General features: G+C 39.0%; 1 protein-coding gene across 1 annotated transcript in view; it reads right to left on the bottom strand.

The window, feature by feature from the left end:
* Nucleotides 1-25,859, bottom strand: part of LOC128661515 (uncharacterized) — a 309,387-nt gene that overhangs the window by 271,107 nt on the left and 12,421 nt on the right. The window contains exons 7-10 of the mRNA XM_053715765.1: nucleotides 24,617-24,685; nucleotides 17,991-18,036; nucleotides 12,372-12,434; nucleotides 3,077-3,163 (exon numbers count right to left, since the gene is read on the bottom strand). Coding sequence (XP_053571740.1) covers nucleotides 3,077-3,163; nucleotides 12,372-12,434; nucleotides 17,991-18,036; nucleotides 24,617-24,685 — 265 coding nt within the window. The remainder of the gene's footprint in view (nucleotides 1-3,076; nucleotides 3,164-12,371; nucleotides 12,435-17,990; nucleotides 18,037-24,616; nucleotides 24,686-25,859) is intronic.

Raw genomic sequence — 25,859 nt, 5'->3', positions numbered from 1 at the left:
TAGCCTCCCCATTTCTCTGGCTCTGTGTCTTGGTTCAGTATGTTTGATTTGTTAGGCACGGGGATAATGCTTGCCAGCAACACTACATTTTAGCGGATAACAGTAGAATCATTGTGCTTTCATTAGACACATTTCTTACACTACCTCTGCCAACTTAAACTGTTGTCTCACCACTTATCTGTACTTGTCTCATTGTTTTGCAAGATCTGTAAGTGCACATGCTCCATGCATATTTCTTGTAGATGACTAGGTAACCGCATACATTTTTCCTATCAGGATAGTCAAGCATGCATTATTGGGCAATGTAACATAGCAGTTCTTGGGATGCTTGCCCCTTCTATTATTGCCCTTATTCACCACCCACTGCCTGTTAGATTGCTGCTAAGTTGCCTACATTTCTCAATATATATATGCTTCTGCTTTATTTTAGCATACACCAGCATTTGTTTCTCATTTAGCTAGGATATTTAACTACTAGTAGAGGATGGCTTGTGATGTGTTCTAACTTGGGGCTATGAGACACAGGGAGGTTACCCAGAGTGTGCTCTTGCATTGATACTACATGTATGTCATAGATCATAGTTTCACTTTACCAGGACGGAGAAATTATAATACCCCCTGCTCTATGTCTGCTATTTTCGATGTGTTGTAGGGTTCTTAATCTGCTCTCTGCTTTGTAATCCTAATTGGCACCATAGGACCTAGTAGATATAGTACTGTATGGATAATATTAGGCAAATGGGCAAGGTCTGTTTTTCCTTTTATAGCTTAGTGTAGAAGTTTTATTTTAATTTTTAATTTAGTTAGGTAGGGGCATCACATGGTATATCTGTTAATTATGGGGGCGGCTAGTTAATAAATTCGACTGAGGACATAAAAACGCCTTATAGTTGGCGAAACTTGCAGCTTATTGTGGAAAGTTTGTGAACCCTAACAGCCATCTCTCACCTATATTTATTTATTAATTTTATTTCCTGTGCGACACAGTTCTGTACACTTCTCCATAACTTTCCTGTGCACTAGAGCCGCCATTTTGTGCACCTATCACGACATAATGCCTACTCAGTTTCTCCCACTCTTACAAATATCCAATATCTCTGCAAAATCGAGTATACGAAGGTAAAGCAGATATCATTCCTGACATAATGCATTTAGCCCTGATGAGTTGAGTCGAGTTTGGTTTAGTTTAGCTTACTTTCATAGTTAAATTTTAGTTATAATTATTACAAAAAACCCCAATGGTGAGTGCACCAACCACATTCCGTGACCATTATAATCTCTAGTGATGCAACTGTATGAACGATTGTTTGGAACTTGCTTACTTATAAATGCTTTGTCGTGCTATGGTAATCTGTCTTAACCACCCTGCGAGGTGGAATGTTGCATGTGTGTTCTAAATGTGCTCACTGTTGGAAATAAATAAAATTTAAAAAAAAAAAAATTGGACACACAACAAAAACGCTACTGTCTCTTTAAATTTAAAAAGAAACTCATTTTTTGCGAGCTCCTGTTCCATCCTAAGACACAAAGGATGGATTAAACCAATAACAGTTAAAAATTTTTTAATAAAGATCAACTAATTAATAAACGCTACTTTCTCTTTAACTTTATCTTGTGTGCAGAAGTACTTAAATTAGCACGCAAATATTGTATTTACACCTCAGCTAAATCTTGCTTCATGCCCTTCTAATACTGCTTAACCCTTGTAGCTTCATGCCTTAGATCCTAAACAAATCCGGAGCGCAGCTGAAGCGCTATCCAGACCCACATAGATGAAAACACTGAGTACTAAAAGCTCCACCTTCCAATGGTTGGAAGAAAAGAAGCTAGTGCAGCCTAATTCGGCCTCCAATATAGCTCCGCCCCTCGTGGGCGTGATAACACGCATCTCAGTGTTTCCCTTATAGTAAAACCTAGAGATTGTAAATTGTGCCTTCCAGAAAACGGCACCAAACATAACCCCGCCCTTCGTGGGCGTAACAATACATGCTCTCCCGGTCGCCATTATCAAAGAAATAGGCTCCTGGGGGATAACTGAAACCCTCTTTGTGAACCTGGGGCAAATAGTAATACCGAAAATTGGGTATAAAATAAGTGCATTACATATAAAAATACAGGTTATTTACCAGCGACCACATAAGTGGTTTAGCCCTCTCTGTTATTGGACATTTCTCCTGAGTCTGTTAGTATTCAGCTTGTTTCAAATGCCCCCAGAAGCCACTCTCCTCAGCCCCAGTGCCTGCTATTAACATGCTGTCACAGGATCCTCCTTAATATATAGGAGATATATGTCCCAGTAAAGTGCTATACTTACTCTGTCCTGAATCCTTTTCTTGCTTCAGACCCAGAATAAAAAAGTCAGCACTTACCTTTGAAATCTGCCCGACAGCAGGGCAGCTCAGCAGGTTTAAGAGGTCCTCTCCCTCCCATAGCCCTGTGGATAAAGATAAAGCCTGAGTCATCTTACTTAGGCTATCAGGATAAGGGCAGCATAAATGTATGGGAGGCGCAGTGAGAATTATGTCCCACAAGTTCTCATTGCTCTAAAGCCACCAAAGCTCTACTGAAGAGACTGACATGGACTACGGCTATACCCTAGAATAAAGCAGCACAATCTTGCACTACTTTAAAAATAATAAACTCTTGATTGAATCTAATCAAACACCTCACTTTACCTCTTCTAATCACTAACGTAGGCAAAGAGAATGACTGCAGTGGGAGGGAAGGGAGGAGCTATTTAACAGCTCTGTTGTGGTGCTCTTTGCCTCCTCCTGCTGACCAGGAGGTGAATATCCCATCAGTAATTAAGATGATCTGTGGACTCATTAGGTCTTGAAAAAGAAATTGTACTTTGTTACATTAGATTGTTCCTTTAAGACAACACATTTGAAATATCAAAGCAAGTGGATGTGAGAACTACAGTTTAAAAGGGAAATAAAAAACTTTTATCTCATGAGTATTGTTTAAAATAGAACAAACTATATCAATTATTAAGTGTAAATGTATAAGAACTAAATGTATTATGGTCTATAAACACAATAATAGGAGCTGTTCAACGTCAGAATGTTCTACTTACCAAGTGCAGGTTCTGTGGCTTTGCAAGCATCAAGCATCTCTTCCAACGAATTACCAGGGGGATTCAACATTGGTCCACCAGTGAAAGCTGTTTGACAAAATAAAATCACAATGAATAACTTGGTAAAGTTGAAGGTACAAAATACAGCATTATGGCTGTTCAACAATTTAGCTATAAAGCCACTAAACAAAATATGTATTTTCTCCAGTTTCAAGAAAATATGATTTACGATTACAGGATACATTTTTTTTCTTGGCAGAGACTCAACAAATTCATTCATAACCAATAAGAAAATACTTCACCTGGCCACCAGGAGTAGGAAAACAGAGCATTAAATATCCCTCAAACTTCCACTACCCTCAGTAGTTCAAGCCGAAAATAATGGAAAGAAGAAAGATAAAAAGGGGTAAAGAGGTGCATAAGACTGCAGCCACTACATTATTTCAGGGCAGGTTTGTAGGCTCTCACTGCCAAGAAAGAAAATAATTTATCAGGCAAGTATAAAAGGAAATTTATGCTTACCTGATAAATTGATTTCTTCTACGATACGACGAGTCCACAAATTCATCCTTTACTTGTGGGATATTATCCTCCTGCTAACAGGAAGTGGCAAAGAGCACCACAGCAGAGCTGTCTATATAGCTCCTCCCTTGACTCCACCCCCCAGTCATTCGCCCGAAGGTATAGGAAGAAAAAGAAGAAACTAAAAAGGTGCAGAGGTGACTGAAGTTTTAAACACAAAAATATAATCTGTCGGGGGAACTTCCGGGCGGCGGCCATGACAGGTCGCAAGAGTGTTAGTCTCTTCAACATACAGCTATAATCTCCTTAAAATTCTCATCCTAACACTACATTGTGTAACTTGCCTAACCAAAGATTAACTGCTGAAGCAAGCTCTTTCACGAAATGCCATTATCTTTTGGTCTCGCATCAATTTTCAGCACGCCGGAGTGATACAAAGGTTGCGGCCTACCATCTAATACCCCCCGGTGGGAGACCTCGGTGCTCCTATCGTTAAGAAACAGTGATTCCCCGCAAGGCACTGCTTGATTAAACTCTGAGTTGACAACGCACCTCTTTATCGCAGTTATACATTATACTACCTGCCATCTATTACATTATTCAGAAGATTAGGGGTCTCTATTACATGTAATCATAACATGGAAGTCTGCGACAGGGCTTTGGTCGACGCTATGACTCTCCTGATTAACCAACATTTCCAGCGCCTCATGATCACCTTCACCACAACATGGAGTGCCATAGGAGTATATGTACCCCGGGATAGGGAGTCACAGGACCGGACTGAGAGTCGGATGTCACTCACTACAGAGGAGAGGACAAAATCAGTACGCCTAAATGACTCAAGTATGCCTTAACTTGCCGATAGCATGTTATGCGCAGAGAAGAAGCAAGAATGCTCAAACTTAGCAGTGGCCCAGGCAGAAGGTAATGTGATTACTAATGGGACTTACTCTAATCTAGCCCCTTCTGAGCCTGTTGCTGATCGGAACAAAGCCTGTGAGGGAAACAGGAACGTATTTAACAGCCAACGATCTGTTAGCCTCTATATGTTACAGAAGTCATTGCCGCTTGCTGGACTTGAGGTAATTGACCAGCCCATTTTGGGGCCATCGGAGCTTGTCGGACAAGCCGACACATTACTTATTTACAGACTCTGCCTCCGGGCTTTGACTCCTCGCTTTGGGACTTATAAGCTGAAAAAAGGAATGGGTTAAACGCAACTTTAGCTAAGTTTGTTTTCCAGCTTAACATGTCTGACCTGGTTAATAACCCCAAATATTCCTCCTCCTTAAGTATAACATTGCTCGCTTGTTGATGCCTCAGCACCAATCTTTGTTTTAGACATGTTACTTGTTACTGTTACCTAGATTTACTATCCAGTCACGCTGTTAGTAATTCTGAGTTCAATTCAGATCCCTTCAGCCATATTCTTACTTGAGGCTTTTCAGTTTGACATGGAGATGTAATTTGTCTACACCGACCTCCTTAACTATGTATATAACTTAGAGTGCTGTCCAGCCGGCGGCCGAGGCGGGGCAGGGTGCTCTGAACATAATAGCTTCTTTATGGAGGCGGCAGCAAATTATTAAATTTATGTCTTCAGTAGGATTCGTACTATATCCCTATATACGGCTGTATGGTTATGTAAGCAGCATACTTGAGACCAGTAATACAGCAATAACAGTTGCACTCCACTTTAGTCTCCGTTAGCTGCACTACAGTAGCCTCTCAATAAGCTCTCTAGACTTCTAGAAATACAAAATTAAACATATAGTGACCTGTACCACTACCTATATCGTATATCTTCTGAATTGTCCATGTGGCAAATATTATACCGGCAAGACGACAGACGATGCCAGGACTAGGATGGCAAACCACCGGTCCAGCATTAGATCTGCAATCAACAGTGGCAAATCAGACCAACCGGTAGCTCGCCATTTTTTAGAAGCTGGACATACGGTCACGGATATGAGGTTCCGGATTATTGACCATGTTCCTAAACTAGAGAGGAGGTAATAGGGCGAAAATCCTCCTAAAGAAAGAAGCCAGATGGATGTTTGAATTGGGGACATTACAACCAAGAGGCCTCAACGTCCATACAGGATGGCAATGCTACCTTTGATAAGAGCACACTGATCCATTTTTATTATGGGAGTCCATGATCTACAGATGTCAGTGAGAGTCCACGGGTCCTTATTTGATGTAGTTTTTGCCTTCATTTCATAAATATTAACTAATATATTTAGTTGGTTACTTAATTTGGTCCTTTGATGTTAAGATATTAAAAAGATGCTCAATGGGTATTTTCATAATGATTACAATAGGTTACTATTGTTTTTAATTTGTTAGTTTGTGTATTTTGTTTTTATTCTACAAGTAGTTCCTGGTCAGCAAATGGTTTAGTTATAATCACAAGAGTGATTGGCTGGATGGGCATGGAATTGCACACTCACGACCAATTCCATTTGTTTCAGTATCATAGTTTAAGTTAACCAAGGTGTTTTCTGTTGATTTGATTAGGTGTTATTTCTTTACACCTTAAGGTTGGGGTGATTTTCCGATGATAAGAATTACTATTATGATTATTATGGTTTAGTGTGTTTAGGATCCTGGTTGGATCTACACACTGAGTGTTTACTAATTAGGGATTTCACTTTTTACCTTTATTTGACACTGGGGTATATTGGCATTTGTTTTCTATTTTTTATCTTTATTTTTCTATCTTTATTTTTATTTTTTTTTAAAATGGGATAGCCGCATGACAATTTTGTGATGATAAAGGGATGGGTTGTGACCCATGATCTATGGTATATCGGTTGGTAGCATAAATATGCTCCAAATGACTGTTTAGGGCACTGTTCATTGCTTATATTAATTTTGTATATATATATATATATATATATATATATATATATATATATATATATATATATGGGATTTATATTTGTGAATCACACATTATAGGTCACGATTTAATTTAATTTCATTTAAACACATAATATTGCTGAAATGACTAAACAGTAAATGCACGAGTAATACTAGGTCAATCATTCCTACTTGTTGTGTTTTGTTTGTTAAAGTAATACATTGCGCGATATGGTGCTGCAGCAGCTCTCAACTAATGGAGACAGATGATTCTTTCAATAGACAGTTACACTGTGTTAGATATGGGCGTGCATGAATATTTGGCAGCACATGATTGGTTGCACAGTGGTGTGTGGCTTCACTCGATAACATCCGTTGATTATAGACTTGGTTAGTGATGCGTTACCATAGCAGCGAGTCAACAATGCGTATGATTGGTGGACCGGCGGTGTGCGTCTCCACACTGATAAATCATTGGCCGGTTACGCACAGAAGAAAACAAACACTGGCCTGACATATATAGTGGACAGCGAGATTCTCTCTGCTTATTAGTGATGTGGGTATAGTGCGGTATTGTGGCGAGCGTGACATGTGTGCGCTCCCGGTAGTCATGGTGACATCACTTTGGGTTTCCGGCGTGCAATTACTGACATACTGATATAATGGCTTTGGGGTTCTGTGAGTGACCGGTAATCCTATATTTGGGTACATCAATGTGAGAGCCCGTTGTATAGGCTAAGATCTATAATTGGATACACAACCTGATTGACATAGATGGTCTGATGCAGTTAAACTATGTTACACGGATAAGCCAGTAGGTGGAGTCGAATAATGGTGACTCATTTTACCCTCCGGCTGACAATGAGTGTGATTGGCTGCCCGGGCACATACCTTTTGCATTGATTAATTCTATTGGTTGGTGTAATATGCAATTCTTGCGCCAACTGTGCCTCATTCAAACATTTATATTGACACCCTTTGTTGTCTACATATGCTTTCTACTATTTGCTGACCTGGCACTTTGTTTTTAACACACTTTTGCTCACTTTTATAAGCCAAACGAATATGCACCTTTGATTGACAGGTTTCTGTCCAATCAATTTATCTGTTTTTTGATCACAAACCTATCAAGAGACTTGTCTCTCCAATTTGTTCACGCAGACTATAGTGATTGGTTTTTCACAGAGGGGAGGGCTTTTTTCACCTTTAAAAGTTTGACATTTTGTATTGTTGTTTGTCAGAGGAAGGGACTGTTTGTGTCCCGAAACGTCACCAATAAATATTGTTTACCACACAGATGACTGAAGTCCAGTGAGTGCTTAACTTTTCGGAAATGACTATTATACCCTAAAGCACCCTGGCAGCTGTTGACAGATGGTGAGAGTGCACACACTCACAACAAAAAATTATATATATATATATATATATATATATATATATATATATATATATATATATATATATATATATATATATATATATATATATATATATATATATATATATATATATATATATATATATATATATATATATATATATATATATTTATATTCTGTCTTAAATTAACAGGGAGGGCCGTGGACTCGTCACATCCTAGAAGAAATCAAATTATCAGGTAAGCATAAATTTCCTTTTCTTCTACTAGATACGACAAGTCCACGGATTCATCCTTTACTTGTGGGATACAATACCAAAGCTACAGAACACGGAACGGGAGGGACAAGACAGATACCTAAACAGAAGGCACCACTGCTTGAAGACCTTTTCTCCCAAAAATAGCCTCAGAAGAAGCAAAAGTATCAAATTTGTAAAATTTGGAAAAGGTATGAAGGGAAGACCAAGTCGCAGCCTTACAAATCTGTTTAACAGAAGCATCGTTTTTAAAAGCCCATGTGGAAGCCACCGCTCTAGTAGAATGACCTGTAATTTTTTCAGGAGGCTGCTGTCCAGCAGTCTCGTATGCCAAACTGATGATGCTTTTCAGCCAAAAAGAAAGAAGTAGCCGTAGCTTTTTGACCCCTACGCTTTCCAGAATAGACAATAGAGAAGATGTTTGACGGAAATCCTTGGTCGCTTGTAAGTAAAACTTCAAGGCACGAACCACGTCCAAGTTATGCAGCAGACGCTCCTTCTTAGAAGAAGGACTAGGACATAGGGAAGGACCAACAATTTCCTGATTAATATTCTTATTTGAAACAACCTTAGGAAGGAATCCAGGTTTAGTGTGCAAAACCACCCTATCAGAATGGATGGTAAGGCGAGTCACATTGTAACGCAGAAAGCTCAGAAACTCTTCGAGCAGAAGAGATAGCAACTAAAAACAGAACTTTCCAAGATAGAAGTTTAATATCTATGGAATGCATGGGTTCAAATGGAACCCCTTGAAGAACATTTAGAACTAAATTCAAACTCCATGGCGGAGCAACAGGTATAAACACAGGCTTGATTCTAACTAAAGCCTGACAAAACGACTGAACGTCTGGGACATCTGTCAGACGCTTGTGTAGTAAGATTGACAAAGCAGAAATCTGTCCCTTTAAGGAACTAGCTGATAATCCCTTCTCCAATCCTTGGAGAAAAGACAAAATCCTAGGAATCCTGATCTTACTCCATGAGTAGCCCATGGATTCGTACCAATAAAGATATTTACGCCATATCTTATGGTAAATTTTCCTAGTGACAGGCTTTCGAGCCTGAATCAAGGTATCAATGAACGACTCAGAATCCCCGCTTAGATAAAATCAAGCGTTCAATCTCCAGGCAGTCAGTTGCAGAGAAATTAGATTTGGATGTTGGAACGGACCTTGAATGAGGTCGTCTCTCAGTGGCAGTCTCCATGGTGGCAGAGATGACATTTCCACCAGATCTGCATACCAAGTCCTGCGTGGCCACGCAAGCGCTATCAAGATTACCGATGCCCTCTCCTGTTTGATTCTTGCAATCAGACGATGTAGGAGAGGAAAAGGAGGAAACACATAAGCCAGGTTGAACGACCAAGGTACTGCTAGAGCAGTAACAAGGAAGTTTGGCATTCTGACGAGATGCCATCAGATCCAATTCCGGTGTGCCCCATTGATGGATCAATGCTGCAAACGCCTCCAGATGAAGCTCCCACTCCCCCGGATGAAAAGTCTGACGACTTAGAAAATCTGCTTCCCAGTTCTCCCCTCCTGGGATATATATTGCTGATAGATGGCAAGAGTGAGAGTCTGCCCATCAAATTATTTTGGAAACCTCTATCATCGCTAGAGAACTCTTTGTTCCCCCTTGATGATTGATATATGCTACAGTCGTGATATTGTCCCACTGGAATCTTATGAATTTGGCCGAAGCCAGATGAGGCCATGCTTGAAGCGCGTTGAATATTGCTCTCAGTTCCAGAATATTTATTGGTAGTAGGGACGACTCCTGAGTCCAAACATCCTGAGCCTTCAGGGAATTCCAGACTGCACCCCAGCCCAAGAGGCTGGCGTCCGTTGTCACTATGACCCATGCTGGCCTGCGGAAGCACATTCCCTGGGACAGATGATCTTGTGACAACCACCAATGAAGAGAGTCTCTGGTCTCTAGATCCAGATTTATCCGAGGAGATAAATCTGCATAATCCCCATTCCACCGTCTGAGCATGCACAGCTGCAGTGGTCTGAGATGCAAGCGAGCAAACGGAACTATGTCCATTGCTGCTACCATTAACCCAATGACCGCCATACACTGCGCCACTGATAGCCGAGGAATGAAATGAAGTGCTCGGCAAGTAGTTAAGATCTTTGATTTTCTGACCTCCGTGAGAAAAATTCTCATGTCTACCGAGTCTATCAGAGTTCCTAGGAATGGAACTCTTGTCAGAGGAACTAGTGAACTCTTTTATGTTCACCTTCTACCTAACTTTACCTCTTCCTAGCACGAATGTAGGCAAAGAGAATGACTGGAGTGGGAGGGAAGGGAGGAGCTATTTAACAGCTCTGCAGTGGTGCTCTTTGCCTCCTCCTGCTGACCAGGAGGTGAATATCCCATAAGTAATGAAGATAATCCATGGACTCATCGTGTATTTAAAAAGAAAACCCTGATTTCTCCTTCACATTAGTCGAGCAAACCACTCAAGCTCCCCAAATATCTAGATCTTCACCCTGCCTCACAATACTCACAAACGGAAAACCCAAACCTTTACCCGAAATTGCAACCATCCTAGAGACCACACATGTAAACTGGTTCCGCTACCGGCAACTCTCTGATTTCTTGACAAAGTATCCCCAAAAGGCCCTTCTTTCGTGCACCCTAACCAATTTTGAAAGTTGCTGCATTAATGACACCCTAAAATACTCATGCAAATGCACAATACGTCCTTCCCTTCCTACACACAAAAATGGGAAAGAGAAATTGGCTCTACACAAACCCACAAGGAATGGTTAAAAATCTTTTCCTACATGACAAAATCATCATCTTCCATCTATGTAATGGAGATGAACGTCAAACTTTTGTATAGATGGTACTATACCCCATACCGACTGCACACCATCCTCCCTGCGCTCTTGCCTGAATGCTGGAGAGGCTGTAATGCAATAGGCACTCCTACGCACATATGGTGGACATGCCCCATCGCTCAGTTATTTTGGGAGGCAATCAAGGTTGAATTTGAAAAATGTTTATCCGTAACTCTCAAATTAAATATCTGGTTTTTCCTTTTTAAAAAGTTCACTAATGTTAAATGCAAGTTAAGACTAGTGTTATTAACCATCATGACTAACTCAGCAAAACGACTGATACCAAAAAAACTGGAAAAACCATAATCATCCAGCTATCCCTGTCTGTAAAGAAATGACCTCCCAGACTCTTAAACTAGAAAAATACCACTACACTCACAATAAACAGACTACTACCAATCAATCTGCTTTCTTTGGGAGGAAGATCTTAACCAGACACCTTCTCTACCCACGACATGACGTGTCCATCAGTACCCTTAAAATTTAACGATATTCACTATACCCCATCACACGAATAGACAAAAGACTTCCTTGTCCCTAGATAACCAACTATTTATTTTCACAGCCTAACAAATAATCTAAGTTTTTTTCACTGCAGGAACTATTTAACTTAACTATACCTAATGCAGCCTAAACCTATGTTAATACCTGCTAATTTAATCAATAACCATATGTCCCGTTTATGATCTGCAGCAGGTAATTTCTGTTTTTCTTTTATGTTCATACGATAATGAAGATTTAATACACATGTAACGATTTTCTACTTTTCAATGTTTGTATCAGTTATATAATTTTCAATAAAGCATTTGAAAAAAAAATAAGAGTCAAGTGTAAAAAAAAAATAAAAAAAAAATACATTAGCCTCATTCAACGCATGCACAATACGATTTGCTTCCTCTCGCATGCGCATATTGCGGCACTGAAGCCGACATGAGAGCTAACAGAGTAAAAAAAAAAAAAAAAAAAATGGATGGTGACGTAGCCGATGACGTTGGCGAACTTGCGCATGCGCATTGCGTCTAGGATTCGCCATCTTCCAACTGCAGTTGTGAGCCCGGATCGGAAACCGTAAAACGGCAGACAACTCAGTGGGTTAGGAAAAATTAAATATTTACAAGATATATATTGTGAAAACGGTACACATTTAATACATGATCAACATTGTGATATAACGAATATATTTCTGACTAGTGTGTCCCTTTAAGGGCTCTGGGAGTTTTGGGAATCTTTGCATCATCCAAGTGGCCAGGAGTGCAATTACCATAAGTAATGGATCTTGGACTCTAGCCATGTCTATAAAAGAAAATAAAGTACCAGGGGTATGTTAATGCAAAAGCAAAAGTTTCCTAAAATATCAGCAAGTTGAGAAAACCATAATCTTATTACAACAGAAAATACGTTTTGTTTCAACAGCATTTACTTACCATTGATAGTATGAATGGGAGTAAGTTGATTATTCATATTTTCTTCTTGTTCTCCTTCTGCTTCTGTTAACCAAACAAACATAATTTGATAACCCAGGATGAACAAAACAAAAATTTGATCACAATATATAAATAGGATTTCCTAGTTAAACAAAATGTTTGTATGCAAATTCCAAGGCTGGATATATCCTAGAAGACACTGCTAATTATTTTGATCAATGATAGCCAACTAGCAGAGCGTGGGCCCCACACACACACATAACCCACTGTAGTAGTTTTTATGGCCCCCAGGAAAACTAAGAACGTGTGCTTTGGGCTGAAAAGAGCCCTCTGGATGTGTGAGCAGCAGAGACTAAGAGGAAACCTAAAACTGCACATGTACAACAGATCATTTTTAGGAATTATTATTTGTGGGGAGTTTAATTGATCCGCAGACCAATGTATTTCTACTGCTGCTTTGGAGTGCTGCTCACATTTAAGCCCTACTGGTAAATATTTCAGTGAGAAACACACACACACGCTATTGTCAAAAGAAGCGTTATCCTCAAATAAATACGGGCTTTTGAGTGTAGATATACAACCTTGATGTGCACAAAAAAGCTCCCATGAGCCTCTACTCAAATGCATATTTATTCATGCCACGTGATCACTAGGCTATAAAAACCTATATAAGGATTTTATTTTAAAAAGGGGTTTATTAGATTTTTTTTTTTTTATATTTATAAAAAGTGCCTAGTCCCCTTTATTACAATATATAAATGAAAAATAAATTATTTTCATTCTTGGCAGCGAGTCCATAAAAACATTCATAACCTATGGGAAATACTTCACCTGGCAACCAGCAGGAGGCAAATACACCCCAAACAGAGCATTGAAGCATCCCTCCCACTTCCCCTACCTCTAAGTAGTTCAAGCCGAGGATAAGGAGACTCACAAGGGATAAATAAGTGCCAAAGAATGCTACCAATACACAATTTCAGGGCAGGTCTGTAGACCCTCAGTGCCAAGAAGGAAAATAATTTATCAGGTAAACAATTATATTTTCCTTCTAATGACAGTGATCATAACTTATGGGAAACCAATGTCCAAGCTGTGGAGAACACGAATGAAAGCGAGGAAAGCAGTCAATTACTAAGCACCAACACTTGAAGAACCTCTCTCCCAAAACATGCCTCTGCGGAGGCAAAAACATAAAATCTGTAAAATTTGGTTACAGTGTATAAAGAAGAGCTCATTCTTATAGGCCCAAGAAGTAGACACTGCACAGGTAGAATATGCCATAATTTGGGATGGAGGCTGCTGATCCACTTTTGTGTAAGCCATATGTATCAAGCTTTGTAGCCAGAAGGGAAGAGTAATTGCTCTGGCCTTCTGTTCCTTGCGCTCACCAGAAAACAGGGCAAACAAGGAAGATGACTGATGAAAGACCTTGGTAGTGTGACGATAAAACTTTAATGCTATAACCATTGGATCTGTGAGATAAATAAGCATGCTGATTAAATCTATGAAGAGCCCTAGGAAGTTCACCCTTATGCTGGGAACGAGAGAACTTTTCTCCAGATTTAATTTCTAGCCATGCGTCCAAAGTAACATATCCGTGTGAGATCTTGCTAAAGGTAAAGATGGTGTCTGGGCCAAGATGTCGTCTAGCTACGGCGTGGTACCGCAATGTCCTGTAGTCTGACTACAGAGAGTAGAATCCCAGAAGCTACCAAAATTCTGGCAGACGTAGCAAGGCCGAAAAGGAGAGCTATGAATTGGTAATGTTTGTCTAGGAAGGAAAACCGAAGATACTGGTAGTGATCTTGGTGGATTGGAATATGAAAATATGTTTCCTTCAGATCTATGGTAGACATGAATTGACCCTCTTGAATGAGAGATAGAATGGACCTTATAGTTTCTATTTTGAAAGAGGGTACACCTTTACAAATCCACATTTTTCCACATTACAAGTCAAGGATGGGAAGCAACATGCACTCTTTTTGGGGAACAATGAAGAGGTTTGAGTAGAAACCTCTTCCCCTCTCTGAGATAGAGATCACAACCCCACAGATACCAAAGTGTACAAGATAGAGATCCTTGATAGGAGGAACCTCCCCCGCAGAGGGTGGAATTGTAAACCTAGCTAGTATCCCTGAGAAATAAATGTCCGGAACCCAAGGGTCCTGGACCAAATTAGCCCAAACTTTCTGAAGCTGAAATAATCTGCCCCCACTTGACCTGAGCTCAGGTCGAGGGCCTGCCCTTCATGCTGACTTGTTGTCTGGAGCTGGTTTCTTGGGCTGTTTATTCTTGACCCACACCTGATTGGGCTTCCAGGTGCTACTGGGGGAGTTTGCTTTAGTCACTGCGGCACTCCTCTAGGTTTGAACGAAAATGTCCGCAGCATGTCACTTAGTTCTAGTTTCCTTATCCTGGGGTAGAAAGACACCCCTTACCCCAGTGACAATTGCAATAGAGTCCATGCCAGGGCCAAATAGGGACTTACCCTAAAAGGCCGACAATAGTAGTATAGACTTGGAAACTGTCTGCTGACCAAGATTTAAGCCAAAAGCTCTCCTGGCTAGCACAAAAAAAAGATAGAGTTCTTAGCATTAATCCGAACAATTTGAATAATAGCATCACAAATAAAAGGAACTGTCCGTTCTTAGAATCTGTATGGTGTCCTGGATATCCTGCAAAGGGGATTCTACAGGAATCCGATCTGATAAGGAGTTGCACAAAAATTTGGCAGCCCCAGCAAACACAGCAATGCCTACTGCGAACTGAAAAAGTGAGCTTGACTGAAGGAAGACCTTCCTCAAGTACCCCTCTAATTTCCTATCCAAACGATCCTTGAAGGATGTGGTATCATCCAGCGGGATAGTAGTCCATTATGCCAGAGTGGAAATGGTGCAGTAACCTTAGGCACAATATTCCACATTTTAAAATGACTATCCGGTACGGGAAACATTCTCCTGAAAGTCGGGAAGGGAAAAAACGGAAAAACTAGGCTTATCCCATTCCTTTGATATAATTTTCGCCACCAAAGATGGTACCGGCAACACATCAGGGGTTTATATGTCAGAAAACCGAATAAAGCTTATGTACCCGATTCTCCTCAATAGTCTTAGACTCGGTTACACCCAGAGTATTTAAAACCTCCTTAAAAAGGGATATGAAACCCAAACTTTCCCCCCCATTTTTTTTTAGATAAGCATATAATAATTTCAAGCAACTTTCTAAACTTACTATTATCAATTTTTCTTTGTTCTCTTGGTATCTTTATTTGAACAGGAGCTTATGAACAAGCCAATTTTTGGTTCAGGACCCTGGGTAGCGCTTGCTGATTAGTGGCTACGTCCTAGTGTAGATTGACCCTGTGGGGATACCACAGACGTCTGAATACCAGGGTCTCCTGAGTGAGACTGCAGAACAGATGTAAGGTGTTAACTGCATGATTGAGCAGGCACACTGTGTATAATCTGCATAAAATACATTTATTAGGCTCAAATAACGAAATAAAGCAAGTCTTCTTCTGACTGGGTTCTAGCATAGTTATCCATGACTCTAGTGCAAGGGTGGGCAGACTTTGTAAGGTAATGGCTACCTCTAATTTTATTCCACAGGATTCTACCGTACTTCTCAGTGTACTACTGTACTGCCAAGCTAGCTTTGAGGTGTGCAGACCGGGAAGCAAGAGTAAGTTTTACTCTGGAGGAGGTATCAATAAATTAATAACATAGACAAGGACCTGGCTGAAAATGCTATTTTTGCTTCTACAAATTAATAAAGCAATCAGCTGAGCTCTTTAACTAACAAAATACCGCGCTTTACTTACTGCGAAAGCTCTCTTTACTATGTCACGCTGGGACTTTTGCGCCACCTTATGTGTATGAATAGGATGGCAGTCTCACAATAAACAAGCGCTGCTCAAGGTTCTTATCCAAAAATTGTCCGGCTCCTTAGCTTAGATGTCTTCTTTTTCAAATAAAGATAGCAAGAGAACAAAGAAAAAATGATAATAGGAGTAAATTATAAAGTTGCTTAAAACTGCATGCTCTATCTGAATCACGAATGAAAATTTGGGTTCAGTGTCCCTTTAAATAAAGGGATTAAACTACTGTGGACCCCATAGCTATATTCCTCAAGTGTCTGCCCCAATGCCTACTTTACTCGAATACTCCGTCTGAGGCGTCTCACCATCTTGTAGCAGGACGAGAATCCAAATCTGCTGCGCAATAGCTGCAAGGTGGAATTGGTGCAAAAACGGCATGCGGCAGGAATCTTCCACACCCACCACTTGATTATAGCACTATGGAAGCCGGTAATTTAGGCCGTAGCTAAAATGTACCAAAGGCGCCTGGATTCATCTTGCCCGTGTCATCTGACAGCTGTGTGCACAAGGTCTGCAAGGCAAGTCCATCCGGAGGACCCTGTGACACTGATGAGATCACCACTCCCAATGGCCCACTGAGACCGACCTCTGTCGTGAGGTCTCATGTCCAACACAGGATTGCCCACAAAAATGTGCGTTTATGCTGGAGATCATAGCCCTATGGCAACTCCAGGTCTGTTAATAAAGAGCCCCTCTGAATAAACGGCAACCTGATTATGTTATACCATATCTATTAGGCAACTAGCCATGAGAGAGGAACTTTTAATATAAACAGGACTTACCCGGTCTCTTAAACTTGTACAGTCCTGTAGTACAGGTAAAATAAGTGCAACTAAAACCATTTACCTGAAAATGGAAGGATAGTATAGTTAAGCTGGTGGAAGCATGAGAACCCAGCAACACACAGTAGCTAGCACATACCAAAACTCTAAGAGAATTACATGGCTTACTCCACAGCTCTCTCTTGCAGGAACTTGATAGCCTAAAATCATAATCTTTTATGGCACCTTTCTCTGCCTAACTCGATGAAACAAGTCAAAGAACTATTGAGAGGGTAAGGTACGTGTGAAGGATACTTCAATGCTCTTTTTGGGGTGTCTTTGCCTCCTCCTGGTGGCCAGATGAAGTATTTCCCATATGTTTTGTTTTCGTGGACTCTCAATGTCATTAGAAGGAAATATATACTAAAACCAGCTTGTAAATGTGTTTTTTTTTACTTTATCAACTTAATATAAAATTAGGGTTTAAGTATATTTATATAACTGACATAAAATAGTGACCACCTGACAATTAAAAAACATATAGGGTTTTATTTTAAAGAGGGGATTATGGGCTTTATAACAAGGGGCCATGGGGAGTCTCTAGGTCTTTTTGATGGCCTATTGTAATTGTAAAATGTCTTGAGATTGTGCCTTTATATACTCTTTGAAACAGTGGATTTTGGGGAGGGTTTCTAGAGCTTTAGGCAGCTAAGACCGAAGGATTTGAATATTAACCTCTCCATCCAGCTCCCTTAAGCTCATTACTGAAGTCCTGCACATCTGTATCCCCAGGGTTTGTGATGTGTCACACCCATGCCAAGCCATTTCCCCACCTTGTATATATTTAGGAGGCACAATTATGTCCAAAAGCTCTCACCCCAGATGACATCATGTGGTTGTCATCCAAAGCAAAGGATGAATGTGTAGGATATCTGGATATGTAGCACCAGACTACATTTTTCTATTCTATATAAAACATACCTACAACTAGCATAGAAGAGCCATAATTTTCAATTGCCTCTTCAACCTGAAGAAAAAACAAAAAAAAATATAAATAAATAAAAACATACAAAACAAGATGTAAAGTGAACTGAATATCTATCAACTTTGGAAAAAATAAATAAAAACATATAATATACTTTATTACAAAAGGCAGGTTTGGGTGTGACATGTGCAGCCAATAATTATTTAAGGACCAATATACAAAAACAAAAATTATGCTTACGCTCCTATGGAGAGTCCACAAATCCATTCTAATTACTAGTGGGAATTAAACTCCTGGCATACAGGAGGCGCCAAAGAACACCCCACTTCCAATAAACCCCCAGTCATTCAGTCGAAGACATATAGAAAGAGAAGAGGACACAAGGGTATGGAGGTGCCCGTGGTTTAAAAATTAAATTAAGGGCGGGTCGTGGACTCTCCATACCAGGAAATAAAATAATTTATCATGTAAGCATACATTTTATTTTATTTCCAATGGCATGGAGAGTCCACAAATCCATTCTAATAATTAGTGGGAACCAATAACCAAGCTTGAGGACACAGAATGGAAAAGGAGAGAGAACAAGACAGGCAGACCTAAACAAATGCAACACCGCTTGAAGAAATTTCCTCCCACAGGAAGTCTCAGCTGATGCAAAAAACAGAATTTGTAAAATTTGGAATAAGTATGCATTGAGGACCAAGAGAGAGAGAGGAGCGTATTAAATATAACTATGCAAGCAAGAACTTCAGCAATTAGAGCAAAATTGGCAGGGTGCTGAAATGAACATGACTACTAGCGGTCAGCATGAATAAGAATATTAGTAGAAAAAGAACACTACCTGACTATACCATAAATTATACCCACAGGGGAAAATAATTAAAAAGTAGGGTTAAAACATGGAATGCGTAAATCCCTGAAAACCACATCTAACTAGAATAGTGACAAAACATAGAATAAGCAAACGTAATGCTTATACCTAGAATATACTTCTATTGTAATCAGGATAGGGATAAAAAAACCATGTAAATATTAACAATCCCTAAAAGGCACCCATTAATATGTACAGAACCAAAAAAATTAAGATAAGCAGGGATAGTGCTTATAACAATATCCAGAATTTATCTCTACTGAAGACAGAGAGGGATAAAAAATACAAATGCTAAACCCTTTAAAAGTATGCAGTAGAATAAAGGTTAAATTGTTTATTCCCCAACCAGAATAGGGAATCAAACCGGTAACTCTTTGTTACTAAACTGCTTACTTAAGCACTATGCTCCCCAAGTAGCACTAAGATAAGCAGATATACTGTGAATCACGATATCAAGATATACTTCTATTATAACACAATATGGATAAAACACGTGAAAAATTTCCCTCAATATGAGAGAGATCTAATATTAAGCCCATATACCCAAAATAGGGAAACAAAAGATAAGAAGACATAATGCTTATAACAAACTCCTGTAGAAAATACTGCAAAATAATCAGGAACATTCAGGAAATTGTTAATATCCCTAAAACTATATATTAAATACCTAGAATATACATCTGAAGTAGAAAGATAGGGAAAAACTGTAAAAGGTTAAAAATCCTCCTGGTGGCCAGGAGTTGAATTCCCACTAGTAATGGATTTGCGGACTCTCCATACCATTGGAAAGAAACATAGTATGAGGACAGGCTTTATAGATTTAAATGGCCATTCTGAGTACAACTACAGTTGCATGATTTCTACTCACCAAGCTACCGTTTTACTTCGCCTGCAGCTCTCGTAAAAGCCAATCTCTTATTTTAACCCATTACAGAAACCAGCTGGTAAAGTTCTGTAGCGTTATACTGAGCGCCACCATCTTGTAGCATTATGTGACAGAAGCAGTGTGCCATCACTGATCAGTTATATTAAGCTTTCTGAGAGCTGTACTTTGTACTATCCCTAAAACTATATATTAAATACCTAGAATATACATCTGAAGTAGAAAGATAGGGAAAAACTGTAAAAGGTTAAAAATCCCCAATACATTCATTTAATATGCACAGCAGACAAAAGGTAAATTAAGCAGGCATAATGCTTATAGTTATCCACATACAATCTACTGAATAAAAAAAAAATAGGGGAAATCATGATTAAATTATATTTCTTCCTATCCATCTCATTTTTGAAAGGCAGATATCTTGACAGTGCTAATCACAGGGTCACTAGCCAAGAAATAAACCACTGACTATATAGACCAGTATTTGTAGACTCATAGCTATGCATACTGTGCTATATGGCTACTTCCCATTTAGGAGTATCTTTAGCCAGGGCTAAAAAAAAAAAAAAAAAAACACAACTCCACATACACAAAATGCTGGAAAACATCACTAGGCTTAGTTATTACGGCCTTGAGTGCAGTTATATTATTTAAATCCATTCTAATTGAATGATAACATGAAGGCATTAACCCAAAACAGAGTGAAAAGACAAAATAGTCAATCTGATGTCAATCTAATAAAAGCTGCAATTACTAAAACAGTAACTAGATGGGAGCAAATGATCATGGTACTGATCTAACATATGAGACAGGACGACAATACAAAAAAAAAAATGTATAACACAGGGGGAAACCAAAAACACAACACGTCAAAAGAATACACTAGCTGATATTGTTTAAATACACATACCTGTGGAAACAATCAGCATGACAGCGAAATAGCGCATTCCAGACCTATAGCAAGTCTGCAAAGACAAGCTAAAACCTGTGGCAGTAAACACTCCACTGCCGCCAGTCTCAAGCTCCCTAAAAAAAACACCTCTGACCAGATGCCGCTGTCTAGCATTTTTGCAAACACCCTTAGTGTTATACAGAGAGACTGCTTGAAACTCCATGTATAAATACACATATCAAGAGAGAAAATGTAAAAACAATTGTGTGCCGTACGATCCAAAACACACAGAGTCCCAAGAAAATGCCCGCCACAACGGGACTCATCCTGATAAATAAGCGACATTAACAAATATTAAATAGGTCGACCCAAAAATATTTTAAATTAGGGCAAGAGGAGTACCAAGTAGGCCCTCTGAATTAGATAAAGGGATTACATATCTCCTTCACGCTTACCTAAGACGGCTAGGAGCCATACTAACATCCAGCTTGATTACCAGTCAAGGACCAGGTCAGAGGACCCCGAGTAGCTCTGATGCAGAAGGAGCAAGCAAAGTGTGCCAACAACACCGCCAGAGATAGGAAGAGTCGCGGAGCGTCACAACATAAAATGGCGCTGGCCATAAAATCTGCGTGATCACAAACTAAAACGTGCCTAAATATTGCGAGGTATAGTTTAAAAGAGTGCACAGAGATTGCGCTAAATAAAATGACCCCTAAGAGAAGTCACAGTACCACAGTAGGATAGAAGCTCTAACTCTGTATCAGGAGACCTATATATACACCGGTATAGTGTCATGGCAAATACCTCCTTCACCAACATTGCAATTGCTAATGATGGATGCCCCAAGGTCCAGGAAGACTCCATTTAAGAGTCCCTTAAAAAAAAAAACACACATACCAATGGTGCTAAAAAGCTTCTAAGGAAGCCTTCAATAGCACCTGCCCCCACCGAGTTATCATGCAAGTGGTAAATATCCCCCACCCTTAGCTGAGAAGCCAACACTCACTTAGACCACAAGCCATCGAGGGATAAGGGATCCAGGGACTTACCAAATTTGCAGCTCTCTCAGTAGCCCTAGGTCTGACAGAAAAATCTTCATCCTGACAGGGACCTTGGAGCTTCAGTGCAGGAACCATACCCCAGGTCTGACAGATCCAGACTGCCTCTGACAGGGACCTAGAGAGAAAAAGGAAAAGCAGAGTAACCAACCCTGGTTTTCCATATAGGGGTTAGCATAAATTTGTTGGAGGAGAAGCCCGGACTCCAACCGCTAATAGCCACCATTACTCTTACTAAAGAGGATTACATAGACACAGCATTGCCCCAATCCTTGCTTGCAGAGAAAATACCCATTAAAGGATTAAATACTTCAGACACCATCCTCCTGATGTACAAGGCAAATAATTACTGGGGGTTTATGGGAAGTGGGAGTGATACTTAACAGCTTTTCTGGGGTGTTCTTTGCCTCCTCCTGGGGGCCAGGAGTTGAATTCCCACTAGTAATGGATTTGCGGACTCTCCATACCATTGGAAAGAAACATAGTATGAGGACAGGCTTTATAGATTTAAATGGCCATTCTGAGTACAGCTACAGTTGCATGATTTCTACTCACCAAGCTACCGTTTTACTTTGCCTGCAGCTCTCTAAAAGCCAATCTCTTATTTTAACCCATTACAGAAACCAGCTGGTAAAGTTCTGTAGCGTTATACTGAGCGCCACCATCTTGTAGCATTATGTGACAGAAGCAGTGTGCCATCACTGATCAGTTATATTAAGCTTTCTGAGAGTTGTATTTTGCACAACAGAAAGCATAGGCTTTACAGAAATGCAGTTTTTATACACAATTTAATAGTTACACAACAAATATTAAAAATAAAAAAAAATAAAACAGAAATACAGAGCAATGCAGCCACTGCAATACATACAGCTCCTGCTCTGTATTCTACAATTTAAACAGAGGTGCACAATAAGGCTTGTCAAAAAGACAGCAACATCACTGATCTGTGAGCGCACACTGCTTCTGTTACAGGGTAATGATGAAAACTCCAAGATGGAGGCGCCAAGTTTGAAGATGCAGAACTTCCCTAAGCAGCACTTGTAAAAGCTTAAAGTAAGGCTTTAAAGAGAGTTGTAGGCACAAAAAGGAAAAACCAAATAACTTTAGCTCTACCCAGCAGTTTAAAGTGAATGTAATGTTAAATGAATGCCTGTTTTTTTAAAATACTATTAGAAACAGGAGCACTTTAATTCATTAAACTTTACATTGCACTACTTACCCTTTTCCCTTAAGATAACCCAGACTGGCGATACGCCGCATGCAGCTCCTCTGTTCTGCAAGTACAGAGAAGCTACAGCTGAAGGATCGCCAGTCTGGGTTTCCCAAGGAAAAAAGTATTTAAACACAACTTTGCAATGTAAAAGTTTAATGAATGAAAGTGCCCCTGTGTTTAATGGTAATTTTAAAAACGGGGCACTCATTCATTCAACATTACATTCACTTTAAAAGGAGAGTCTAGTCCAAAATAAACTTTCACGATTCAGATAGAGAGAATGTAATTTTAAACAACTTTCCTATTTACTTTTATCACCAATTTTGCTTTGTTCTCTTGGTATTCTTAGTTGAAAGCAAAACCTAGGAGGTTCATATGCCAATTCCTAAGTCCTTGAAGGCCACCTCTTTTCTCAGGGCATTTTGCCAGTTTTTCACCACTAGAGGGTGTTAGTTCATGTGTGTCATATAGATAACACTGTGCTCACGCACATGGAGTTAAGGTGAGCCAGCTCCGATTGGCTAAAATGTCTGTCAAAAGAACTGAAATAAGGGGGAAGTTTGCAGAGGCTTAGATACAAGGTAATCACAGAGGTAAAAAGTGTATTTATAGAACAGTGTTGGTTATGCAAAACTAGGGAATGGGTAATAAAGGGATTATCCATCTTTTTAAACAATAACAATTCTGGTGTAGACTGTCCCTTTAAAACAAATATGGCTCTTGCAGAAGACGGACTGGCCATCTTTCTCATTTGTTTCATTATCCATTGTACTAGGATTTGGACTATCATCTTGGGTCCTACTATGCCTTCTGGATGAGGACTTGCTTTCACCACTTGTCTGGATACAAGACTTATTTCAGTTATTACTAGGAGTCCAGTCCATTAACGTAGCTGTGTTTTTTTTGGGTTGTTTTTTTATTTGGAAAGATCAAAGGATCATAGAAACAAAATAATCACCAGTTGAGAGAAAAAAAAAACAAAAAAAAACAAATATGGATGTCTGCACTACGATTTAAATTAAAAAAAATATTCTTGCTGTGGGTGATCTATGCCTTTGTATCTCAAGTACAGAGCAGAAAGCATACTGTAAACCAGACATCCTCAAACTTGGCCATCCAGGGGTTTTGGTACTACATTTCCCATGATGCTCAACCAGCATATCAGCTGGATGAGCAACATGGGAAATGTATTTCCAAAACCTCTGGACGGCCAAGTTTGAGATGTCTGCTGTAAACCTTCAAGGGAAGTATATTGTTGACGATACGAAGAATAATTTTTGTATATATTTTAATAGGTTGCATTTTAAGAAAACTAGGTTGCAGCCCATTAAAAGCCATAGTGCCCAATAGATCATTTCTAATCAATGAGAATCCATGGTGCACTAGTGCCATTGAAGGCCTAGAGCTGGATAGAGGCTTTAAGAATAGTGTGTTTAAGTTTAAAAATCAAAACATATTTTGGTGCAATTTAAAATATGCACAAATAAATTAACACCACAACAGTGAGCAATAAATTCTAATGTTTTGAATTATTCTACATAGATTAATAAAAATAAGAAACAGAGTGGCACTACAGATTGTCTCACTTCCATATACCCTGTCTTGTTCCAATATTTGTTATATATCCAATAATTCATGACTTATTTCATGCAAAAAAAAAAAAAAAAAAAAAAAAAGCTAAAAGATGTGTTAAATGTCAACTTACCCTTGCATGTTTGAGTGAGTTACGATGAGTCTGGAGACGATCTTGTGTTGCACATCTGAAATTGCAGAGCTGCAAACAATATAAACATTACAACTTTACTGAACAGTCTGAATATGTAACTGTACCATAGCTTCACAAACTAAAACCTCATGTAATATCATATGGAAGACCAGTTTTAAGTGCATTAGATTTGTTGTGTGTATCTAGACTTATTGTATGTGCATGTCTTACTATATAAGCAGTGGCCCCTCACCAACAAATTTAATACAAATGTGTTATACTGTAATTATGAGTCATATGACTAATGTTGATAAAGATTTTTCCCATTAACGCAATCCTAAATACATTGTACGATTATGTGTGTGTAGATATATAGATTTGAATTTTACCAAGTTAAAGGGACATGAAACCCAAATTCTTTCATGATTCTGATAGAGAATGTGAATTTAAAGAACTCCCCAATTTACTTCTACTTAATTTTTTTTGTTTTCTTTGTTGAAAAGGATACCCAAGTAGGCTCAGGATTGGTGGCTGCACATATGCAGCATGTTATTGGCTCACCCAGTGCATAGTGCATCTGCTTACTTTGTGCTCCCTAGAGAACTTTCAGAAAAGTGGTACTAGATAGTGCATGCACAGCACAAACATTAAGTGTGTGTATATATATATATATATATATATATATATATATATATATATATATATATATATATATATATATATATATATATATATATATACACACATACATACATACACACACACACACATATATATATACACATACACACATATATACATTCACACACACACATTTAAACACCATTGAACTTTTTTTTTTTTTATTTATATTTATGTGAATCATCTTTATTAGAGAGATATATATATAAAAACTTATTTTTTAATGTATTTATGTTATGCTAAATGCAAAAAAAAAAAAAAAAAGAAAAGTGTCCAAATCCTTTACATGAGTTATTTGGTCATGCTAACCAGGCGAGCGCAAATTTAGAATGCGCTCACATTTACTTTCCGCTTGTAATACTGCACTAAAGTCAGCGTAGTAGCGTGACTTACGCTACATCTAGCCCATAATGTTCCATCCATCACAACATAAAGGGTTATTATAGATGCTCTAATTTGTTAGAGTATGTAATTTTAAGACTAGCAACTCTGCACTTTTATGTGCTTTACCACTGCAAATGAGTTTAACACATAGAAGTATTGACCTGCATAGCACTTCTGA

Source organism: Bombina bombina, chromosome 5 (assembly GCF_027579735.1).
Source record: "Bombina bombina isolate aBomBom1 chromosome 5, aBomBom1.pri, whole genome shotgun sequence".
In the NCBI taxonomy this organism is placed as follows: Eukaryota; Metazoa; Chordata; class Amphibia; order Anura; family Bombinatoridae; genus Bombina; species Bombina bombina.
This window is presented reverse-complemented; position numbering and strand designations above follow the sequence as displayed.